The sequence below is a fragment of the Epinephelus fuscoguttatus genome, linkage group LG3 (assembly GCF_011397635.1).
Source record: "Epinephelus fuscoguttatus linkage group LG3, E.fuscoguttatus.final_Chr_v1".
Classification (NCBI taxonomy): domain Eukaryota; kingdom Metazoa; phylum Chordata; class Actinopteri; order Perciformes; family Serranidae; genus Epinephelus; species Epinephelus fuscoguttatus.
Window position 1 is genome coordinate 16,142,234 of NC_064754.1, and position 25,975 is coordinate 16,168,208.

At 40.4% G+C, this 25,975-nt stretch overlaps 1 protein-coding gene across 9 annotated transcripts in view; it reads right to left on the minus strand.

The window, feature by feature from the left end:
- The window catches only part of LOC125886637 (VPS10 domain-containing receptor SorCS1), a 247,028-nt gene that overhangs the window by 13,741 nt on the left and 207,312 nt on the right, over positions 1-25,975 (minus strand). For 8 of the 9 annotated variants that reach the window (XR_007449058.1, XR_007449059.1, XR_007449060.1 and 5 more), the window contains 9 exons: positions 22,772-22,889; positions 19,197-19,330; positions 16,158-16,271; positions 14,394-14,565; positions 12,184-12,370; positions 11,365-11,498; positions 8,545-8,671; positions 5,510-5,622; positions 1,877-2,011 (listed from right to left, as the gene is read on the minus strand). Coding sequence is in view for 6 of the 9 variants with exons in the window: in XM_049572987.1 (XP_049428944.1) it covers positions 1,877-2,011; positions 5,510-5,622; positions 8,545-8,671; positions 11,365-11,498; positions 12,184-12,370; positions 14,394-14,565; positions 16,158-16,271; positions 19,197-19,330; positions 22,772-22,889 (1,234 nt within the window). In the remaining 3 variants the exon portion in view is untranslated. The remainder of the gene's footprint in view (positions 1-1,876; positions 2,012-5,509; positions 5,623-8,544; positions 8,672-11,364; positions 11,499-12,183; positions 12,371-14,393; positions 14,566-16,157; positions 16,272-19,196; positions 19,331-22,771; positions 22,890-25,975) is intronic. The other variant, XM_049572985.1, reaches the window with a different exon arrangement.

Consider the following 25,975-nt stretch of genomic DNA (forward strand, 5'->3'; position numbering starts at 1 on the left):
CACGATCTTGATGCGTCAAAGCCAAAGTGATGCTGCTATGCCAACTGTCGGCTGGCTTCCAGTGCGTAACTGCAGCGTGTTAATTTGCAGTGTGAATGCAAACACAAAAAAAGCCCTTGAAGGTATGCAGTTCTCGCAGGAGATCACCAGTGGACTGTTCCTGTCAGGGAGTCCCCAGAACAGTTTGGTCTGAAAACACCTAATGAGCTAAAAGGAGCTAAAGAGCTCTTAAATTCTGGGGGTAGAATAAGTAGAAGATGATAAGATAAAGAGGTAAAGTGCTTACATATCCACCCTCAGCAACACTGACTCAAGTACATCACTGCATTAAATGACCGTGGAATTGGAGCGACACAACTCTGATGCACTTTGAATACTGAACATTATAAAGTGCGTATTTACCTGCATTATTTGTAAGAGCCCATGACCCAAAAAACCTCACTGCCTCCACCAACAACCCCTTTTGAGCTTTCCTGTTTATGTAAGAGTCTTTGTCTGTGGGACCTTTCCACTGTGATGCATAATGCATAGGATGCAGCCTCACTTGATCTCTGCTTTTCAGACTGGCAAGCAACCTTCTGCACTGAGAACATCTAACTTTGATATAAATCGGGCAGATTACCCTGACCCGAAGGTAAACCATGGAAAGCCAGAGTCCAATCTTTTTTGCTCTCAATCTATTTCCCCACATAGATCCTTTCACTCATGCAATTATAAATCTCTATCCAGAGGCTCTAATCCTTAAGCACAATCTAAAAATGAAATGTACCTCTTTTAAAATGATATTCCAATACCATAAAACTGTTTTTTTCCTCTGTTTAATCTGAACTCATGACACAGGCACATGCAGCTGCATAGAGAAGACACAAAACTTGACAAAATCCTCCACTTTCTATCTGCAGATCCCGGTTTTTCCTCTGCAGAGGCTTCATTTATCTTATCTGCCTCATTTGCCAAATTAATTGTGATATGAGTAATTTCTGTAGTGCTTCATCCTCCCCTTTATATTTCTTAGCAGTTTAAATTTAGACTATGCTATGACTAATTACTTTTTCCCGCTGTATACCAGGGTCAGTAAATCTATTATACATTCTAATAAGCAGAGCGCGCTCTACACTTTTAAGATGCCAACCTTGAATGAGGATTTATCGCTGGCTTGTAGGGGAGAGGATCTTTCCAGGCAATCAACCAGGTGCGAGCAGGGAGGGAAGAAGAAAATCAAATTGATTTCCTTCCCAGTTTCCTTTTTGACACACGCCCGTGGAATTCTTCCCACGGAGGGTAGATCCAACGTTATTATCAGTCATTATCTATTACGTGAGGCTCAGAGCTAATTCGGTTCATCTTGATATGTCGGTGATTTAGTGAACTGATCAACCATGACAATTTCTTTGTCTAGCTCTTTAGGCTCAAGACTCTGGCCCCCCTCCTGCCTCAACACCCCACAGGATGTGACTTGAGGGAGTTTAAAAGCTGTTCCCCCTGATAACTTGTTAATACTTGTCAGGCTTATTGATGAGTCTATTGCAGAGATTCCTCAGGCGTATTCTAGAATTAGACTCATGGAAAGACCTGGACATGCTTCAATAGATCGATACTGACATCTGCTGGAGGAAGAGGGAACTTAAATTTGGGATTATTTTTTCGGGGAGCAATTACTGGACAAGCTGCTGCTCGGGAAAAAAAAAAGGATAAACCATGACTCACAGAAACAGAAAGGATGAAACAGTGTTTCGCACTTGTGCATGGTGTTATGGCAGAATTAGAATGAGGATAATGAGGTGAAATCCATCCACCTACACAAACACTATCTGGGACTAAAGGGATGACTCTGTTGCACACACAGTGGCAGACAGAGCAGCGGTCGCTGTCTCACCTGATCTAAATGAGCAGCGCTCTTGTCTGGTTTCCCCTCAGTTAACTGTTTGTCAGGGAGGAGGAAAAACTCTGCTGCTGTGGGTAAACCTGGGAGGATGGTGACCAGAAGCTGATCCTCTGGCACGCCTGTAGCCTGTGGAAGAGGGAAAGGGAAAGAAGAAAAGTTAAAAATAAAACATGAGTCCATCCATTCATTTGAAATGTGCTCGCAGTATGGAAAAATGCACAGAAAACATGCTTTAATTCATATGTGTCTGCACTGTGATTCTTTCTACAAACAGTTCCTCATTTAATACAAAATTTGCCAATTACAGACTGTAATTTATCTGGAAAACGTTCCTGTATCACAACGTGTCTTTGAGTTAATGATATACTACATTTATACACCACATTCGGATTGCATGGTGCTCACTGGGGTGGAAGGCGAATATACAAAGTGCAGGACTGTGACACCAGAATCCTGCGTTCATGCTCAGGCTCCTATACTTTGTTTGGTTAAGGCAACAAAAGCACTTTGGTTGGGGAAAGATTGCAGTTTTAGTTAAATGTTAATAAAAAATAATGCTGCAGTTACTATGAGCAGATGGTGTATTGCAAGATTACCTTTTTTGGCAGATGTCAGTGAACATTCTGCTGATGCGTTCAGTATCAACAATTTCCGACTTGCCAGGCAGGCTCGTTATGTTAAAAGAAAACGTCATTTGCTTGGCATTATGTTTCCCCTTAAAATGTATTTGCTGTTTAAAATTAGTTGTATATAAACATAATTTCTAGGAGACAGGGCTCAAAATGTGTCCTCTGTTTTCATTCCCCCTACTTTTATAGTTTCAGTTTGATTTACACAATAAAATGTTTCTTTGCAAAACACAAAATCCAAATGAGAGAAGCTCTGCGTTGATCAAAATGTTGATGTTGTCACTGGGGTTGACTTTAATTATCACCATCCCCTTGGGGGAAGAATCAATATCGAGGTTGCAAAATTGCAATTTTTAATGTTTCGCAATATGCTGAGTATTGGAATAACATACATTACTATATATTGCGATTTATTGCCTTGTTTTTCAACTGCAAATTATGTCCCCAAAGTAAAACTTTGTCAACCTCTGTTTAATCTAATGCTGTGAGGCGACAATGCCGCCCCAGGGTAGGTTAGCCCTTCTGTGCGGAGTTTGCTTGTACCTTGCGTCAGCGTGGGTTTTCTCCAGGTTCACCAGCTTCCTCCCACAGTCCAAAGACATGCAGGTCAATTAGTAACTCTAAATTGCCCGTAGGTGTGAATGTGAGTGTGAATGGTTGCATGTCTCTATGTGTCAGCCTTGTGATAGTCTGGTGACCTGTCCAGGGTGTACCCCGCCTCTCATAATGTCAGCTGGGATAGATTCCAGCCCCCTCACAGCCCCTAACAGGATAAGCAGTTACAGAAAATGATCGAATGCACGAATGAATTAAAGAAAGTTTAAGTTTCAGTCTGTTTGTCTCACTTCAGTCATTCATATTGCAGCAAAATCAATCTGGTGGACTGAAAAAGCAGCTGATTTCATTATTCCAGTAGGCTACCAAAAGTTTAATCTGGATTTGCAATATTGTTGATTTATATGACACAAAGAAATCAATACATGGCCTCTGCGTATCGATACAATATTGCCACGCAAAATATTATTAAACGACTCTGTATCAATTTTTCCCCTGACCCCTACTGTAATCTCAGTGCTCGCTAAGGTAGTAAGGGACAGTGTTCTTTGTAGTAAAGATGGAAACACAATGTCCGTCTGTCCGTCTGTCTTTCTGTCTGTCTGTCTACATATCTGTCTGTCTATCTGTTGGTCTATCAACATATCTGTCTGTCAACATACCTGTCTGTCTGTCTGTCTGTCTGTCTATCTATCTGTCGGTCTATCTATCTGTCTATCTATCTACATATCTGTCTGTCTATCTGTCTGTCTGTCTCTGTCTGTCTGTCTGTCTATCTATCTGTCGGTCTATCTATCTGTCCATCTGTCTGTCTATCTACATATCTGTCTGTCTATCTGTCCATCTATCTGTCTGTCTGTCTCTCTATCTGTCGGTCTATCTATCTGTCTATCTATCTGTCTGTCTGTCTGTCTCTGTCTGTCTGTCTGTCTATCTATCTGTCGGTCTATCTATCTGTCTATCTGTCTGTCTATCTACATATCTGTCTGTCTATCTGTCTATCTATCTACATATCTGTCTGTCTATCTATCTGTCTGTCTATCTACATATCTGTCTGTCTATCTGTCTATCTATCTGTCTGTCTGTCTATCTATCTATCTGTCTGTCTATCTGTCTGTCTGTCTACATATCTGTCTATCTATCTATCTGTCTGTCTGTCTGTCTATCTGTCGGTCTATCTATCTATCTGTCTGTCTGTCTATTTATCTCTTATTTATATTTATTTACCTAGCATGAGGTCTCTATGAAGGACACTAAGGAGGCTTATAGGGCATTAGTGTATCATCAGTTCATTCCTCTGCTACCTTGACATGCTTAATGCTGTTCTGCCATTACATAGCATTTGTAATTTCTCTTTAACTTCAGTTCGTATAGAAAGCATGCTTAACCATTTTTTTTAATAACTTGTAATCTGTCAGAGTAATAGACTGATATAAATGCCCATGCCCTTGCCTTTAATGTTGAGTGCCTGTCCATACTGAGCACAAGGGCAGAGGGCTTTTATGTGTCTGTGAATATGAATTCATCATCTCATATTACATCTATGTATACCAGCTCTATTCGGACACTTCATAAGCATTATAATCAGCATCATGTAGCTCAGTTCTGATGCACACGTATCACTGTTGTACTCAGTCTGCCAGGAATGTAGAACAAATAGAGAACACGAGACTTTACGACATGTTTTCACTGATTACTGCAACAACATCTTGTTCCAGCTCTCGCATGGTTTTGCTGCAGTGAATCTTGTGAATGTGAATGTTTTAAGCTATCATGTCATATTTTCATCCGATTTTTTTTTTTTTTTTGGGTGTTCTGCCTTCCAGGCTGGGGTTGTCATGAAAAAATGATGTCAGTAACAAATAACAAAACAGACATGTTCACTGAAGACTGAACAGCCGGATATATTTTTGGCATCTATTTTGATTTTGTAGGATCAAAAAGTGTGAAAATATGATGAAAGGCCAAGATTGCTTGTTGCTAGGAATCAGAAAAGTATTGACGTCCTGAGGATGTTGTAAAAAACAAAGTTAATGAGGCGAAATCTGTACTTGACATGGCATGCGTGGGTTTGAATCATGTCTTGCATTTGACAGGTCACGCAGAACTCGACTCCCATCGTCCTTTCAGGTCAGCGCAGAACACAAATTAAGCATACGGACATTTATTCTTCTGTACACAACACCACAACCTTGTTACTGTACGGCCCTGAACTCGCAAAGTGTGTGTGAGCCACGGCAATCAGTATGGTCTTGAACAGCATTTATCCCCCTCTCCTCCCTCTTGCCTTGTCATTTATCATCATAAAAGTCAGATTCATGTCTAGGAGCCTCAGGGAGGTCACGCTGCACTAATAGACCGTCAGAGGTCCAGTCAAGCACTGACAGTATTTACCAGGGTAAAGCAACGGTTTCCACGAAAAGACCTGAGAGAGCTTTACCTGGATCAGAGAGTTCCTGATGACTCGGCTCACATCCAGTCTCCATTCTGCAACATCAGGGTTGTGGTCATCCAGGTTTGATGAAAAGGCGAGCAGATGAGAGCGGAAATATTCTGCAGGGAGGAATGTAAATGTGTGTGAGACGATTTTACTTTTCATCTGTCATTTGTCAGCCTTAAGATTCAGCCAGTATGGACAAAAATCTAGCTCCTTCTTTAGAGGATAATTCCAGATAGTTACACTTGTGTTTATTTTCGTAATTTTGGCCATCATGTCAGATCTCATCAAAGTACAGCGTCACCACAGGCCAAGAAACACAGGGTATCTACTGATACAGTTGGGATGAACGTGAGCACTTGGGTACTTGAGCGGGACATTAGTATTTGTTCAATGTATAATCAGGAAACATACATATATATATAAAAAATGTAAATATATACTGACCCCATTCTGTTTTAAGAGTTACATTTTTTGGGGGGTCGCTGCTACCTAACTGCTACCTATGTACATCTCATATGTACAGATCCATAGAACAAAAAAAAAAAAACGATAATACTTAACAGTAATTTAAAGGAGCAATGTGTAGGATTTAGTGGCATCTAGTGGTGAAGATTGCAGACTGCAACCAGCTGAAACTTCTCCAGTGTGCCAAGTATGAACTCCTGCTTAAAGGATAACTTCGGTGTTTTTCAACCTGGACTCTATTTCCCCATGTGTATGTGTGCGTATGATTCATGGGTACCACTCGTTCTAAAATTGGTTCAGTATTGAGGCGCGAAACGAGCTAAAATGGTAACGGGGGCAAATGCGTCCCATATAAAAGTGCTTTTTTTTTGCCACTGACAGGTTCAGATCGCCAGTGCTATCTCTGTAAATAGCATATTGTAGCGGCCCTGGGGCAGTGGTGAGTGTGAATGAGTGGAGTCAGCTGTCAGTCAGTGTTGGAGCAGAGAGGGGGAGGGCTGCCCCGCTGGGTACTGTAAGTGAGTATGTGTGTATGAAGTGTGTGTGTTATGCTAGAAGAGGCAGAGTTTGGGACGGAGTCTTTTATGTGCTACCCCCTGGGGTGTTACCAGAGTTTTTGGAGTGCTCAAATAAATGGGCCTTTTTCCCGAACGCAAGAACAGGATGTCGTGCAACACCCCGTACAGCTTTCATAGGCTGCCTTTGTCGGACGGCGAGATGCTGAAGTTGTGGCTAGTTGTGCTACAAATGGATGCTAACACTCCTGTCCAGACACTGCGCCTTGCAGACCATCAGGTCTGCAGTGCTCACTTCTCCCAAGATGACTACTGCCAGGCAAAGAAGAGAAGACATCCAATCCTGAAACACCTCTTCCTCAAGAAAACGGTTGCCCCACGAGTGGAGAGAGCTACAGACACAGTGGAGCAAAGCTCGTGACATCACACAGCCCAGAGGTAAGGGAAAGGTTAGTATGCTATTTACAGAGATAACACTGGTGATCTGAACTGGTCAGTGGCGAAAAACACACACTTCATACACACATACTCACTTACAGTACCCAGTGGGGCAGCCCTCCCCTTCTCTGCTCCAACACTGACTGACAGCTGACTCCACTCATAGCACTGGCGATCTGAACCGGTCAGTGGCGAAAAAGCACTTCTAATGCGCAAACTTATACGGGACGCATTTGCCCCCGTTACCATTTTAGCTCGTTTCGCAGCTCTGGTTGCATCCGCCTCCCTCAATACTGAACCAATTTTAGAACGAGTTGTACCCATGAATCATACGCACACATACACATGGGGAAATAGAGCCCAGGTTGAAAAATACCGAAGTTGTCCTTTAAGATTACTTCAGGCTTCATTGTTCAGGAGATTTTTACCAGGGGCAGAATTATCCACCGACGCCTCTTCCTCCCCAAAACAAGTGAATCCAGAGGCGCTGTTAACCATGGTAACTGATGCAAAAAAGTGAATAGCCCTATCTAGAGCCAGTGTTTGGTTTGTCCATTTTGGGCTACTGTAGAAACATGGCAGTGCAGCATAACAATCTCAGTGAACGAGGACCTGCTCCCTGTGTAGATATAAAGTTGCTCATTCTACAGCAACGAAAACACAATTCTTATTTTCAGTTGATTATACATAAAAGAAATTTAAAAAACAAACATATATTATATTTCTTCCCCTAAATCCTACACACTGGACTATTAATGCAAGTACTCGAATATGGAAATGACTTAAAATGTCCATATCCCACGATCGCTGAATGAATAATATTGACAGCAGGGACACTGAATTTTAAAATGATGTTGATAATAAATTGTATCGAGAGCTAGGGCTCATAGAAATTTGAGAAATGGACACAAATAATGCATTATGTGGTGATGGGCATGAAATGTGTTAAGATTACATGCTGGCAATGCCAAAGTCAAAGAGGATTATTTGTTGAGGTAGAGACACAGGAACTAAGTACATAAATCAAGCCGGGAACCTGCTAATTGTCTGTGTGAGACCAAAGGTCAACGTAGTTACTTTACTTTACGGACTTTTCGAAACTATACCAAGTATTTAATATGCAACTACATAAGATACCTTAGTTTGCGTTACTCCTGGCCCATATAGAGTTCTTTAAACCCAAATGACAATCTTTTCTTGAACTTTAACAAGTACTTTTTTGTTTCCTAAACCTAAACAAGTGTTTTCCTTTACTAACCAAATTGCTAGCATTTCACAACTTTGACCATGTTAACGACATATTTACAACTGCGACCAATGATAGACTTTACACTGGCATTGTTTTTGTGTTGCCATTATGTAATCGTAACACAATTTGTGCCCATCACCATGTAATGCATTGGTAAAAGGTCATGTCCATTTCAGTTTTTCAAAACTTCTGAATATTATTTTATCGTAAAGTTAGAGTTAAGACCAAGGTTGTAATTAAGTTGACTGTCCTTTAACTATGATTTCAATTAATTCTACCTGTATCTTCTTTATTAAATCGTGATGAGACATCTTGTGTGTGCAGAGCTACAGAATCCCAGTGGAGATGGAGTCAAGGAGTTGACTCACCGTGGACAGTGATGGTTTTTCTGTCCTGCAGAATAGTATTCCCTGCAGACACCTGCACAGTCACTGTGTTGATGCCCTCCCGGGAGAACGTGCACGCTACACTTCCCTCTAGGGTGATTACTGGCTGCTGGGGGAGGATGAGAGAGACAGACAGACAAGGCAGAGGAGACGGAGAGGGAGAGAGTCAGAGTCTGGGGGCTCTGGTGAGAGACTCTTATCAATGGCTGGTCTCACACTGCTGTTATTTACACTACAGAGGTGTGAGCCTACTGGCACACACTCAGCACACACACACACACACACACGCACGAGCATACGTCGAGAGCTTGGCAATAATCTGTGCTGTGCTGAATACAGTGTTGAGGCCCACAGAGAGTTCCCTCTGTGACACCGGCAGCTCCTGCCTGTCATTACTCACATCTCCATTTGTTCTTCAAATAGCTATAAGATGCTAATAATGCTGTGCTTTATTACCAGCTGATATAACTGGCTGTCCTTGTGGAAGGCCCCTGTTGGTGTTGAGCAAACACATTTACACAACTACAATTATGAAGACAGATAGTGGGAGTGGAGCATGCAGGGCTTCTAGCTTACAGTGCATCTGTTGGTCCGCAGAGGTGGAAGTTGGTTTTTTAGTGTCTCACTCATCTTACAGTCCCTCCTGGCTGCAAAATAACATCTTACAAATATTCAACCTGCTCTTTTAGGGCTTTTTACTGTACATTTGGAGGGAAAAGTCTCTACAATTTCAGGGAACTCTCAGAAACTGATAAAAGCAATGACTGTTGGTAAACTAATGCCTCCTAATAAACACAACATTAAATCTTAAGCTGGAGATACACTTGCTTTTATCAACATGTTCGTGAACGCTTGATGGCTGCGTTTGGAGCGTTGGTTGTGCACGTCCTTAGTAATTAACACCACGTCTGTGAGATGCAATATGCACATTAACAGTGGGGGCAATATGGCAAACATACTTGCTGTTGTCACGACATGTTTGATTTAGACGTGGGTGTATTATTTGATCTGGATACCAGACTCGAAGATGGTGCCACTTTCATCCAATGAGAATTGTTTACCTGGTGCATACACCAAAAATATTTCTAGCTTCCTGGTTTACTTTTGGGTTATGCAGCCCATTGTGCCGTAGTTTTTCTCACTTCTCTCACAGACTCTAATAGGTTGTATAGAAAGAGTCATAATTGACCTGGTTTGCAGTTTTAAGTGTTTTACAGATGTTTTTTTTGTAGTTTAAAGTTGATTTTTTTTTTTTTTTTTTGCACAAATAAAATTATTTGAAGCCTCCACCTAATAAATGTTTACAAGTTAGTAAGAACTCAAAAGTACGGAAAGATAAATAACAATACATAAAATAATAAATGACAACAAACTACTAGTAGCAAAATATGTTTGATTGCAACACCAAAAAACTGCAATAATAGTATCTATTTAAGAGCAGAAGTATGTGATGTGTAATAATATTGGTCTATCTGGAAAATGCTCGTTGGACCACCTGGGATTTTTTCCCCACTGCAATACCACGAGTGACCACTGGGAAAAATTGGATGCAAGACCTGTATATAGCAGCCTTACACACCATGCACAATGGTGCCGCTGTCACATTCTTCTGCCGTGATCTCAGATTTATGCAAACAGTGTCCAGATGGTGACATTGACCAAAATGGTCCAAGTCAGATGCCAAAAACTGCAACATGGTTATGAGGTGGACAGCCAGATGGTGACATTCCAAGTCCAATAATGGCTCAGCCAGACCCTTTGTAAAAACAATGAAATATTATACATACTACTGCTATGAAGAAAGTTAATGTATGTTTCTTTGTTTTTGTTTTAATACAACGAACTTTGATTGACAATTTATTTGGTTGTGAAATGGTTGTAATCAGATGGGCATACTATCACTTGACACCCATTTGTTAAACACACTGAAGCCGCTTATGTGTATCTACATGTAAATTATATTCCCGTTTCACCATTTTAAGCCTGTGGTGTTTAGTTAAAAGTCTTTATCCAAGGTGCCTTCGAGCTTTCTGATAGGGCATAAGGTGAACTAGGAAAGACAAAGTCCACATCGGGAGGAAGTGGTGGTGGATGAATGGGTCAAGCACAGAACTTTCACCCAGGAGACCCCAGGTGTTTGTGTCCTGTGTGAATTAACGTAGGTTTATCATTTTGAGACATACTTCACTTATTATTTTAGTTGTCAGGAAGTATAAAACTGCTGAATGCACACTGTGTGCATTAACTTTGGCAGAACAGCTGAATAGTCCCATCTGTTTTAATGTTGTATTTTGTTGTTGCTAGTATGCCAGGAAAGGAGGTCCAGCTGATAGCCAGGTAACGTTCCCAGTGTTGGCACAACTTTCATTTTGGAATAATGTTTGAACCATCTTGGGCTTTCAAACAATTGTCATTCAACGTATCTATGTTTGTGGTGTATAGTAACCTCCACGAGTGTTGCCATGTTCATTATTTACACCATGCAAATCCAAAAGTATTATTCAGTCTTAGTTCTGCTTTTGACCTTAGTTGGAGGAGTTTAGAGTAAGCATGAGTAAGGGATTCACTTCACTGGCTATCAGTAATTAAACTGCTTTGTGTCTGCAATACCTCAGCACGCTCTGATGCTGATTAACAAGAACAATTTCTTTATACCTGGATGCACAAAAAAATAGCAAAACAAAATACTGATTCTTACATTTCAGAGCACAAGAGTCAGCAACCTATTTAATCGCAAACGTGCAAAGGCGTAGCGGAAGTAAAAGCTCAGAGAGAAGTGGGAAAGTCTTGAGTGTACAGTACCTCTGTGTTATTTCCGATCCACCAGATGTAGGTGACCGTTCCCACTTGGCTGGGCCACAGAACAGCAGTCAGGTTCACTTCCTTATTCCTCACCGCCACAAAGGGAGCTGAGAGATGGATATACTCCAGCTGACCTACTCAGGCACACATATACATCACAAAGTGAACTCTATGCACTGCACCGCACTGTGCAACAGCGAGAAAAAAGGGAGAAACAACAACTTGTTTTTTTTTTCTCCAGTGAAGAAAAAAAAAAAAAGGTGAAGCATGGGTTTATAGGTGGAAAGGGTGAGTTTGCTCAGAATTCTGTCCTGCGCTGGGACCACTGGCTGCCATCTGTGTGTTATTTTTCATTTGTGGCACTCCTGAGCCTGCGGCGGCTCTATTTGTTCGGCTGGCACATAGGATTGACAGATTGGCGGGGGCAATGGCGCTCCCTGATCAATAAGTCAGCTCCGTTACATCTGTCACCCCCTGAATACACCAGGGGTGGTCAGCCCCGTTACATATAAGGCTGCAGTGGCTTCCGTGGGCTGAGCGGCTGTGGAGCATAAGCTGACTTGAGTGGAAGTGTAAAGGGATTTGTTCTATCTCACTTGTTTGTTTGGTTATGGGAGGGGAGCATGTTCTGTGGAGAGATAAAGCACAGAATGTGGCACACTGTGTTCAGGCTGACAGCTGCAATTCCACTGAATGTGATAAAAAGTGCGAAGCAGAAAGAGCCAAAAGCATGAGCATAAAAATTGGAGATTCTCTTATCTAAATAAATATATATGCACATTTGTAAACACCAATCTTACAATGTCCTCAGTATCTTACATGTTACATGCAGGTAGAGCATGACAGTCTCTGAGCCGAGGCTGTTCTCTCCGGTGGCAGTCACCCGGTAGATTCCCACGGCTTTGTAGATGTGCTTGATCCCGTCCTCAATAGAGCTCACATTGGAGTAGGTCAGAGCGTGGCCGTCCCCAAAGTCCAGCGTGATGCTTGTCCTCGCCCCGTCGCCCTGCAAAGCAGAGACACTTTGAGGGGAATCTGCAGGTTTGGCCTTTCATCACCCACAGATTCACTCAGGTTTTCAAGTCACTTGTTATATTACACTCCACCAGCACAGAGCACTTTGTACTTCTTGGATAAGATGTGTAATTATGTCCTAGAGCTTGACACTTTTGCTGCAAGAGTCAGACCTTTGGTTGTCACTGTGATCCTGCTCTTCATAATATCTGGTACTTTAGATAGATGGGTCCACCAGCTGGTGAATACGGTCAAAGATCTTTGATTTGTATGACTGTATTTCACTGTATCTGCGTGGATTTCTAGATGTATTGCTGAATTACTATTCCCCTATGAGCCAGAGTTCATTTGTGAATAGCTGTTTATGTGTTAGGCCTTTTCTAAAGCCCGATTCTATTCACACATGACTAGCATTATCTTGCGACCCCATGCGTTTGTAAGAATTGCGGAGGTCTCTGTGATCTTGACCCTATGCAAATCTGCCATGTCTGCAATTTATCAAGTAAATACTCCACCCCAAATTACCTATTATATTTAGCCAAAGAGAGTTCATGTGATAATAGTACCGTGTAAATCAGCATTTTGCTGATTTGTGGTCACATTTAGATTTTTTGTTTTCTCTGTGCCTTGTTCCTGCCCCTTTCCTCATAGAGAATTATGGGGACTGCGTTTCTCAATGAAGGTTTTGACAGCACTTTGGGTGCAGGAGGTTCGTCTCGCTACACAGCATGGAGATCCACTTACCAAAAGACTAAGCTCAAATCCATCAGGAGAACGAAATCTTGAAAGTTGATGAGATGAATAATGTGTAACTGTGGGGCAGAATCGGTTAGTTGAACCCATATTTAAAAGAAAATAAGGAGGTACTGTAACACTGTACATCCTCACTGAATGTCCTGTGTCTTGTTTTTTTATGTGCGGTGTTGGAATGCTTGAGTGTCACAACTAATTTCCTAGTATTTCTATGTAATGACAACAACAGCTTTCTAGCTAGCCTCTAGCTTCTATATGACAGCTAATGGTGTTTGTAGAGTTTCTGTGTTGAGTAGAGTTACAAATGTCTGTGTGCATTGTATCCAGGAGATAATGTCAGTAAATTAAGTAAAACAATGACTCATCTTATCCTTTGCCAATGCATGACACACAGCAAAGACATGGTGATGATTTCTAAATCCCATGAGGTCTCCTGGCAATACTAGTCCTGTGTGAATAGGACTTACATTAGTGATATGGGCTAGTTTGAAGTTAATGATTTTTAAAATCATTTTTCAAACTCAAAAAATGTTTTAGCTAATCAACTGTAGTAATGCATAAGTTGATTGCGAGGACATGTTTGATCAAAAGCAATAAATTATATTACCAGGACTTCCTAAAAGATTGAGGCACACTAAAGAATTTATTACTTCAGTTGAAGTATATGGCATCAGCAGTGACTGAACATCCATATAAAAGGTTGCAAATGTTCCACTTTAACACAGTACTTGTGGAGTTCATTTCCACCACTTTACATGGTTCTATGGCAGTGTTACCATGCCAAGGTCCTGCTGGTTGGGGACAGCAGCAAAGGCTATTGAGGCAGGTAATGACGTTTTTACACTCTTAAACAGTGTCCTAAGTCTTCATATTAGACACTAACTAGCATGCAAAATATAGCGACTGTATATATATAGAGTATGAACATAACATGGTCGGCGCTGAGCAAAATTTTTGTCTCCATTTGTCTCTGGTCAGGGGACATTTTCCAACTGTAATTCCATATTCAATATTCAATAAATTCTTTGAGCATAAAATAGAAAAGTTACTAAGTGCTTCTGTTGATACAGTGTGTTACTTGTGTATCGTGACAGTCTGATCATAGGGAATATCGTCTTCTACAAGATCTCCCTGCACTGTGTAATGTTGGTGTATGTGGTAAATACTGATAATTCAGACTTTGCCCTTGTTTGCGTTGTGAATGACATTTACTTTGTATGGCTGTTCATGAGGCTTTTTGACAAGTGCAGAAAAGAGCTTACCTCCTCCAGAAAAACAAGGAAGGTGACATTGGCGCCCAGGGTGGCTGTCAGCGTGCCCTCGCTGGTCACCAGGTGGAGACCTTTGGGTGCTTGGATGGGACACTGCTGCCTCCTGGCTGTGTACTCTACGCTGACCCCAGCTGTACAGTTATTAGAGACCACTTTCCTGTAGCTGGGGGTGGAAAAGCACAAAAAGGCTTAAATGATGAAGATGTGTATTTGTGGAGAATACAAACTCTGTCACCATTAGATGGATAGAATACAGAAATTGTTAAACAATGTTGTCTGTGGATGATCCAGAGTATCAGGGGTGCTTTTATGAAAGAGATGTTACTAATTAAACTGTCAAGCGTAATTCGTCAGTGTTGGGAACATCACCTCCATTGTGCCGGGGTAGCAGTAGAAACTAAATTAGATTAAAGGTGGATATCTCAGAACAATATGCTTTGCCAGAAATCACTCTGCGTAAACAAGTGGCAACCTGCGGGGCCACCATGGAAGTGCCAAAAACTGCAGTTCCTCGAATGGCCACTTGAGGCTGGCTCCAAGAGTGAATCAGTCTCTATAGACCTCCATGCAAGAATGCCCAAATTTACAGCAAAAAATAGCATGTTTACAGTCTGGTACAAAAAACAATTTTGGTCTCCACAGCTAATTTACCCATTCATGACAACTTTACGAGTGGTGAATATTTAATTAACGCACCTGTTTAAAAGTTATCAAGACTTAAATGTATGCAAGAATAAGGGCGTGGTCGTTCTGAGTGACAGGTGGGTGATGTTTGCTGACAAGTTCCTACCACAGCGACAGTGTTGGTTAGGTAACATTACCATGGCATATTGGGGTAGCTGCAGATGTCGCTATTTCAATGTGTTTTCAGTTCATTAAACTTAATGTAATTTTTTGGTTGTTCTACAAGACCCTTCAAGGAGTCGGATATTTGGTTTCTGGTAAGTAAATTTTGTTGAAATACATTTAAGCCTTTTTTCAAGTAGCACTTTCACTTTTCACTAGCAAAAATTAGCATTAGCATTCGTATTATCACAATTAACCATAGCTGTAAATACACCATGCTAACCAAGCTAGCAGCTAGCAGGGTTATCACCGACCTCTTGTCCAAATATGGCCGCATATGGCTCCAAATTTCAAGATGGTGACAGTCAAAATGCCAAAATTGAGACACCCATTATTTCAATACAATCTATGGAAGTATATTAGCAAATGGATGATTGAGCAAACTCGTGCTGTTTCATATGGGAACTTCTGAAGCTTTTAGTCATCTGACATGGTTTTCATTAGCACGTAAGTCTTCCCAGTTGTCTTGGAAATGCAGATCAAGTAGTTCAGACTACAATTTTTATCTATTTACTTTTTTGAGGACTTTAAGGACTTTTTTGCCCATGCTGGCTTAAAACTTGAAATAAGCAAAAGCTCCATAACGGCCACTAAATGGACCTTGACGTGAGGTTGTACACTCTGGAGAAGCCATTGTACTTTGCACACTCTTTTGTAGCTTTTAAAACATGTTGCGCAAACACTACCTCACCCTCAGTTAATCACATCGTTACCATGGTTTATATTCTCAAATCGCGTGTTTGATCATTCAGCCCACATTTTCCTCAGCCTGTCCTTCTTGTCCCTGAGAAACTAATTAATGTACCCGGAGCTATTCAACTCAAATGCACCATTTATTTTACCCAATGCCTGCGAGTCACTATTGAGAATATGTGTGCTGATTCTAGTCTGCTCTGGTCCTGTGCTCACCCGGTGCTGTTAAGGAAAGTCATCCCTGTGGTGCAACTCCTGGACATCGTTGATGGATGGAACCAAAAGGCAGGGGTGCACTTGCCGTCGGTTCGTCTCTCATAGCCATAATCACTGTAATGATCAGAGCAGACAAAAACAGAAAAACGCATCTAATCAGAAACAATGGAGGAAACAGTGACAGACAAGACGGATGCAAATATTCCCGAGTCTGCGTTTTGAAAATTCAATTCCGAAATGAGAAACGCACTATTTCAAGTGTGACACATACTTGTAAGATGAGTGATATTACTCACAGACAAATGAATAGAGGATGATAAAATATTCAAGCTGAAAAGGATCACCTGTTTTGTATTTTCAGACACAATGAATATTGAAATCGTCCTACAGAACTGCGGGGAACAACATGTGAAATTAATGTCATTTAAGTACTGACTTCACAGAAGTTACAGCAACTGTTCTGTGCCTCTTTGGTGCTTTTTAAACACAGCCCATGAGTTGTTTGTCCTACAAATTAAAAGGCAGAGCAGCACTGTGTCCCCAAAATGATAGGGACAAATTACCCCAATTAGTGCGACATGCACACAGATGCAAAAGTGTTGTGATTGTTAATGAAAGCTATTAGGCTTGGTGATTTATGGTTTTGATGGTGCGTATTCCAAGAGCTGCCTCACTCAGGAGACCTGCAGATTTGCGACCAAAGCATGAAAAAAAAACAACATTAGTACTGCTGATAATTCAAAGAAAGCAGGTTGTAAGGATGTTAAAAAAATTCTCTGTAACTGTACTTGTAATAGAAACAATCCCTAACTGCAGCTACAAAAGCATCTATTATTATGAATTATCATTTCTATTCAGGTGGAATCAATTCAGGCACTGGTAATGAAAAAATACACTAGTGTATTCATTACAGTTTTTTTCTTTCTTTGTTGGTGTTCATATTGGTGAGGAATAACAGCTTAGAACTGCCAACACAGCTAACAGAGGGAGTTGTAAAGGGACACAGAATTATACAGTCTGAATGTGTGTAAATGCACTTTGCAGATTAAGCCATTTCTTACATCTGCTTGTGATTAATTAATTGACACCTTGTGAAAAAGACTGTGTACTCAAAGATGCTAGTATGTAGAATACACTTGATTTTTTAGTGCGCTCCTGATGTAGACTATAATCCCAATCCTGCAATAATGGGTATTCATCCACAATTGGAAATAGTCCCCAATAAATGTGCTATTTACTCCTCTTTGAATGACATTTGTTACAAACTACAGTACCCAGCTGTTTTAGGAGCTTACTTAGCTCCAAAGGTACTGATTCATGAGTCATTTCTGAGGAATTAACAAAGTGTCAACCTCCAGGGAAGAAAAATGAAGCCAGAAACCGCAGTTCCTCAAATTGCCGTCTGGCTCCAGAAGCCAGTCAATCCCCATAGACTCCCAAATTAAAATGTTACAGCCTGGTACAAAAAAACAGTTTTGGCCTTTGTAGCTAATCCATGACAACTGTCAAGAGTTAATGTTTATTTAACTACGCAGATTACATTTTAAAGTAACACATAATTAAAGGCATGGCTACTTTAAATGACAGGTGGCTGCTGTCTATTGTAAAGTTGTGACCTCAGCAACAACGTTGGTTTGGTAACGTAACAATGGCGTAACCCCAGATTCACAAAGTATAGTTATGGCAAAATCTGTCGCTATTTCAATGTGATTTTAAGTCATTAAATCTTAACTGTAACATTTTGGTTGCCTGTTTTTTGGTGGCAAAAATTACCACTAGCATGATCACAGTCAACCATAACTGTGCTGGCCAAGCTAGCAGCTAGCGTTAGCATTTCCTCTGCCCTCTTGTCCTAATATGATCAATTCTGGCTCCAAATATCCAAGACGGCGATGGCCAAAATGCCAAACAGGAGGCTTCAAAACTGGAATCCACAAACCAATGGGTGATGTCACGGCAGCAACATCCATTATTTTATACAGTCTGTGACATTTACACTTCATCTTTAGCAGAGCCCAAAGGGCTCAGGGCTGGTTATCACAGACAGATGCTTCTAACAGCTGTGAAAAATAAGTAATTAAATAAATAAACTAATGAAATTAAAAATGTGGATGGTGTTGAGAGAACCTGAAGATTTCAGGAAACAAACCAGAGACAGAGTGAACTTTTTACAAAACCATTTTGTTTTCTTTTCTAACATTGCAAAGCTGCAGTTTGTGTGACTGTCAGCACATACATTGCATCATTTCCTGCACATTGATTTTTTGTATACAACTAAAGTTAGGGGCTCAAAAGAGACATTTTGAAAATAGAACTGTCAAAATGAAAGCAACGAAGGAGGAGAACTTTTAGTCCCTAGTTTAGGTCAAGATCCAAAAACACTGGACTGTCTTCGTCTTTTCATTGAACCCCACCTGCCCTGTCAACACCATGACAACACCATCACGGGGTGACGTGATGTACTGATACTGATGATAACCGTGAAATAATACATGTATGATAATATGGTGTAAATAATCCAGGGCTTCTTCAATTCTCTCTGTGTCTTTCTGTTGTCGCTTTGTCTCCCTCCCTAAACACCATCTGGTTGCCTTTTTTTGTAAATTTCTGCACAGGTATGGTTTCAGATTCTCTTTCTCTACATCCCCACACTTGTTTAATTCATTTAAAAAAAAAAAAAAAAAAAAAAAAAGACACAAAACACACAATAAACAGTTGAGGACGAATTTGACGATGAAGATGAATTTTCTGTAGGTATCGCAATAATATCAACATCATGAACTCTTTTGGCCACAATTATCATGCAGAGAAAATCTGATATCAAGCCAGCATTACTCATATTTCAAACTCCTGTTTTCAAAAAGCTTCTTCCAGAATCAGAGAATACATTATATAACTGTATTGCGAGTAGTAGAGTGACTTTGCTTTGTAAAATTTTGTGAAATTCCCCTTTAACAACAATACAGATGGAGTGCAAATGGGACTGACTATGGAATGACAAAAAAAAAAGAAAGAAAAAGAAAAGAATCATATACTCACCATTCAAAGTCAGCCTCTGTGCAGTCACAGGGGCCCGATGTCATAGACACAGAGTACGTCTTTCCCATAACGCACCTGGACGTGGGCTTCAGCTTCCGGTAGATTCTTTTCACTCCCATGAGACACGGCTCGCCCTGCAGGCCCGATTTCAGGAGAGAACCGAGAGGAGAGAGAGTTTAAAAAATGAGCTGCTTTTGTAACTTGCCACCATAAATAATTTACATGATGCAAGCAGCCATGTGTGCATCTTACTGTGTGTGAAAAGCACTGTTGGCTTGCTTAACTTCAGCTCGTTGTACACTCCTGTTCGGTGAATATTTACGGCCTTGTGCCGTGTGGTGTGCTAAACTCAACAACTGTTTCTGCGTCGCAAGTGTCACACTGGAGAATGTGCTGCTTGAGTTCTTTTTTAGAGAGATTTTTTTTTTTTTGTGATACTGAGATGAACGAATAAGAAGCAGCTTCAGTGGCAAAAGCTGCCAGCGCCAAAATCCATTTTTAGCCATGTATCTATGCGTGAGCAGTGAATATAAAATCAGTTGGAGTACAAAAAAGATAAGAAGATAACACCAGTGTGTTTCACTGCATCCTCTGTGCTACACTGCTGCTGTGTTTTTATGACCGGAACATTCTGTCTTCGTGCATTAGGTGTCAGTAGTGAGATGCTTAAAAAGATCCAGCTGTATCCACAAATAGACTCCCAGCTCCTGAAAATGTCCTTAACTTTCTCTGTGGTCTTTGAACACAAACACCGTCCTCTGTTTTGAGGTAGTGTTCAGTTTATTCTTGCAGCAGACTGGGACCTACAGTGCCTCTACATTTAGGTAGGTTAGCCCTGTAATTGGCTTGGACTCTTGTCATCTTCCATGTTATATGTTTTGATCATTAGCCTGCTCTGAGCATATGGGTGTCTAAAGCAATTAAGAGTGGGGCCATGAATAAAGGCGTGCTCTAAGTCCCTGGCTCGGCTCCGGGCCCGGCCAGGTTGAGGGGTTTCTCGGGCGGGTTTAATGTATGCAGGTAGTTAGAGTCGGTTCACTCAGAGCATCAGCAGGAATGGCTGGAGAATCTGCATAAGTGCTCTGGGAGCTGAAAGATGTCGAGCGTCAGTCCACTCACTATTCGGCCGGGCTAAAAGCAGCCAGTGATCACACATTACCCAGACGCTGAAGCCTGCCGTTTGATCAAGCTAAACTCTGTCTCAACCAAACCTTTAGAAGCAGTGCTACACAGAAAACAAGCTCCGCAGACTTTAGATGGTTTAATTTTCCATGAAGGAATTGACATCTTATTTTGGAATAATAGCTCATTAAGTCAAAACTTTAATCTGCTTTTAGGGATTTTGTTTATGCAGCAGAATGGAGGTGCATTCATAAGCAGAGAGTGCTGACATAAGGCACATGCTGTAGGCTGTGTCTAAAGTCACTCCGCATGTGTTACCTAGAGCACTATTGACTTTCTGCATTTTTATTTGAGTGTCCGAATTGTGTTTTACATAAAATACTAACTCCCACATAGCTTTACTTTCTGTAATGCCTTGCTTTTATACGTTTAAAGGCAGTAGCTGAAATCAGCTGTCAGTGATGATTTATAAGTGTCTGAATTTGAAGTGATGGTTATTAACACTTCTTACTGGAAAGTTAAACACTTGTCCTGATCACTTTTTGGATACTGAGCATTTGCCTGTCTGATCTGAAATTTACTTGAAGGGTTCTCACACGTTTTCATGGAAAAAATTTCAAAATGTCTCCATGACTTTTTTAAGTACCTATAATAAAATTTCCATCACCATTTACAACGTACAACATAAACAGAACTGTATAATGTAGGCTACTCCAAATGTTAATTATTGTATGAATATTAAACAGCAACCTTTTCAGACTCTAATACTTATGTTTATATTCACTCCAATTACTTCAACATACGGTGACAGTCAACACATTGTATTCTAATTTAAAAAAAAAAAAAAAAAAAAAAAAAAAGCTCTACATGCACTTATAGAAGTCCGTCACTGGCTCTAAAGCTTGTACTATCAGTGAGTGTGAGTTTGTGGACATGAATGTCCAGGGTATAGTGTTAACACGAGCACTTAGAAATCAGGTTATTCATTATACATTCCCCACATACACCCTAATTTCTTTCAGAGTATTCCAGATAGAATATTTGGGTTTCTCATAAACAGAATATGGAGTTTACATGCTGAAACACATAAACTGAATAATCAAAAAACCTGATAATAAACGGGTTATTCATGTCCAAGTAAACACACTCAGTGTATTCTTAATGCATTTGATTAAAGACACATTTTGGATGCAAGTCTGAAAACAATGCAGAAACATAGGTATGCGGTATGAGCATTTTAAGACGAGGAGTAAAAGCCGACACTGTGCGTGGAACATCGGTTAATTTTGTTACACAAAACCCCCCAAAAAACACCAATACCTTTCCTACCTACCTACCACGCTCTACTTTCAGAGCAGTTAAAACAAAACTGAAAAGCGCATTGGGACTCCCGTGTCATATGTCCCATCTCAAAAATGAAGGGGCATTGATATGGAAACATGTTAAATCACTCCGTCACAGTATTATTTGTTTTGTCCCATTTGCTCGGCATTATTTGAACATATCAGATTCAAGTGGCAAACATGCAGGAAGAGATGGAATGCCTGGAGAAAATGAAGAAATGTACGTGACGGTAAACAAAATGTCACATATCAACGCATAGTAGTCCTACATTACGTCAACATGTAGTCTACAGCAAATAAATTTGCAGTTATATTACATTACGTGGAAGGTTATCGACGGAAGATCATTATACACGCAACAAAATCTACGACTTTTTCAACAATTTTCAAGGAATGTATTATTTTATGATGACTTTGGGCCTGGAAAATTAGGTTCTGAAATATCATGACTTTCCCAGGTTTTCCATTTCCGTGTGAACCCTGTATATTTTTGATTATTACAACAAAAAAGAGAGAATTTAAAGTACACTTTGGGTTTCCTGTGATGGTTTCCTACATTTTGCATAGTGTCCCATGATAAAGTGTATTTTGTTTGCAGAGAGAAAAGTCACTGCGGACGATCACCTAAATAAAGATTTGCATATTAATTGACAATTAGAGAGATATCACAACTCTAATCAGTCCTATATTCTGGCTTCCAAGTGTACACCCTGTCAGTGATGGTGTAAAATGATGATGACTTGTAAGTTATGTATTTTTATGCACAATTACTGCTCACTATTGAGTAAATCCTGTGTTTTGCTCTGTAGGAAATACTAAATGTGTGACCAAGGGAGTTATTTTGCAGCACCAATTATTTAAATACAGATCAATTGACAAAAAGATCTTCTAAATATTGTGATACACCACTTGCTTTAAACTGTAATTTCATACAAGAAAATATGTTACATAAAAACGATGCTGGCTGTTAAGCTTTTACAGTAAATTAGTGTGAAATTCTTCCATCTGAGCCTCACATGTAGATTTCTCCACCAGCCGTCACAAACATTTTTTTTTGGGGTGTGTGATAAACAAGTGTGGTCTTTATTTCTGTCCTGGCACACACCGTACCTGGTTGTGTAGGTGCCACGTCTGATAATCCGCTTCTGTACACCTCCTGTTGAAGATGGACCTGAAGTCTATTTTCACCAGCTGCCACTCTGAGCGATGACTGACGTGGCCGAATATCCTGGAAAATAGCCACGCACGCTGTTGCTGGTTATATACAAAACATGCTGCAGATAATGACTAACAGAATTTGTGTTAAAGCATTAGGCTGGTGATAGTTTATGTTTTCTCACTGTCAACAAATTCCTGGAGAAGACCAAACTCACCAATGACCTGATCCTACTATTACGATACAGTATATTTTATCTATCTGGGACATAGAGCTGCAGTGCTGTCCAAAAGCTTCTAACAACACATGAGTGAACCACACTGTTGAACTACACTAGTGCACAAAGTGTGTATTGATCCACAGCTGAAAACAGTCCCTGACAAATGTACTATTTACTCCCAGTGGTAGAATCTCACTGAGTACTTTTACTCTAGTATTGTATTTTAATGAGGCTACTCTTTCCATTCATTAATGTGCTTTTTACTTCACTACAATTGTTTGACAGCTTTACTTACTAGTTGCTTTACAATTTGAGGTTTTTATATAAAATAAAAACTACATAGAAAGATCAAATATTGAATTAAACTACCCAAGAGTGTATACGAATACAGCTAAAATGATAAGTTGAGTGATTGAAAATTAATAGACGACTATTTTGATGATCGTTTGAGTCCATTGAAACTATTTCATGGTTCCATGTCATGATGCAGAGTAACCTCCACTCCACCCAGCTTGGTCATGGCAAGGTGGTGGAAACATCATTAAGTCCAGACTGGTAGAAGAAGACTTCCGCACCCTTACATCTATGCAGTGTTTGACTTTATTGTTGAGCTTTCGGTCTATTGAACCTTCATCAGAGCATACATAAGCCAACAATGGACAGGCTGGTAAAAGTAACCAATCTCAGTCTAAACTTGGCTGTATGTGACACACCTGTGCACAACCTAGAGATAGAAGCCCCACGCCCTCGGAGTACTTTTACCAGCCCATCCATGGTTGCCTTATGTTTGCTCTGATGAAGGTCTAATAGACCGAAAGCTCGATGATAAAGTCAAACACTGCATATATGTAAGTGTGCAGAAATATTTTTCTACCAGCCTGGTTCCAGCTCCACTGCTTTTCATTCTAATTTTCTAAAATTGTGGTGCTGGTTGGATAAACAAACACATACATTGCGATGGTGTCACCTTGGGTTCTGGGTAATTGTGCACCATTTCTCAGTATCTTCAGAGTTTTAACAAACAAATCCATCAGTGGACTAATGAAAACTTTACCCACAAAATGAACATTTGTACATTGATTAGTGTATGCTGTGTCACCTCGAGTGCATGAGGAAAACTTTTTTTTTCTTGCATGCCTCCACGGTAAATGGCGAATATCCTAGGTTACTGATTGATTGGCGACCGTTTTTAACAACAATAAAACTAGCAAAACATCAAACCTTCATACAACTTGTGCAGTATAATCAAAGTCTCCAGTACTTCTCAAACACATTATTTTCACTAAAATCTTGCTATTTAAAACTGGATTGAAAGTGAAACTTATCCATGCTCTCTTCAAAGCCAGACTCCATTACTTATGTGTTTTTGAAAGCGCATGTGTTGTGGGAAGTACTGAGCATATGACTGGAAACAATACAACCACTCCGCAAGTACATGGCACAACACAGGAGAGCCAGCTCCTCAGGTCAAGACTTGGCTGACCATTTACATCTTAAATAAAAGGGACACTCCTTTGAGGACAGCATGTACACATCTTGGAGGCATGAAAGACGCCATCTACTTCAAACTGGAGCAACCATCGTTAAACAGAGGAGGCGGCCTATGACACCACTTAAAGTATCACCCACCTACAGTGCAGTCCTTAGATCCCTCCCCAGACGACTTAACACCCTAACAACACACACGATGGGCGGATGGGTCAACGACTCACATGTGACCTCTGTAAGAGTTCACACCCACACAGAATAACTTCGCACCAGCCTGTTAGAACTGAAGAAGCCTCTAGAAACTCAAGCAAGTCCAGTTGGCAACGATATAGCTCTTAAGATTTTGCTATTGTTAAACGTGATCAACAATTGATGAGTATATCGATGTTTGTTATTTTTCTGTGGATGCATGCAAGGAAAACTGTTTTCTAATGAATTCAAAGTAACACAGCACGACTAACTGATTCATAAATGGTCATTTTATGGGTGAAGTATTTCTTTAGGTAAAGGATCTGAACACTTCCTCACCTACTGTGTACTCCTGTTTAGTTAACCGAGCTATTTTAGGAAGGTGCTGAGCCTTTTTTAAAAATGAAAACTTAATCAGCTGAAGAAGAGCCTGAGTTAGGGAGAGTAAAAAGTCCCAGAAAAAGCAGCGTAGGGTAGTTACGCTATAAAACAACTAGCCCGTATGACATGTGCTCGACCATGTTTTGAGACAAATGTGTTTATACCTGTTCAACTTACAGAAGTTTTGGGAGGCTTTAAAGGAGTTCTTTAAATTTCGACATCAGGTGTGTGTGGGAGGATGAAGGATTTCAAAGCTGTTCGACCATCTGACAAGGAATTTGACGAAACATATTGGTGCCTCAACACTTTGTTGGCTTTGGACTTTTCACAGGATTTGTTAACAGTACAGATACAACCTGGAATATAACACCCACTCTGGCATCTTTTCATCTTTAAGGTGTTTTTTTTTGTATAACAAGTTTGAACTGATGTTACTGAAAAGCGTTAACTTATTTCCTCTGAAAGCTTAATCATAATGAATATCCGCATATTTCAATGGTCAAAAACAAAACAGAATCCAAGGTTATGAGACTAACCAGATAAATATTCCATCTCCGGCTAAATTGAGTGGGTGTGTTTTTCTGCGCTGACCCCCCTCACCATTCATACCACAACATATTTATCACAATCAATCTGTCAATTAGCTCTGGAGGCACCCGACCATGACAGGCACTTACTGTAAAAATGAGTACAAATTGATAAGAAAACAGTGCGGTCTTATGAAAACTAATGGTGTGTCTGCCAGCCCAGAGGCTCCGTGCTCAAGAGCTTATTCTCAATGCAAACCTGCAAGCATTGTCTTTACACTGCCCCTTTTCCCAACTCTGTTTTTTATTCCTTTCTTGCTAAGACGATTGCTGTGCATTTTCCTATTCTCTCT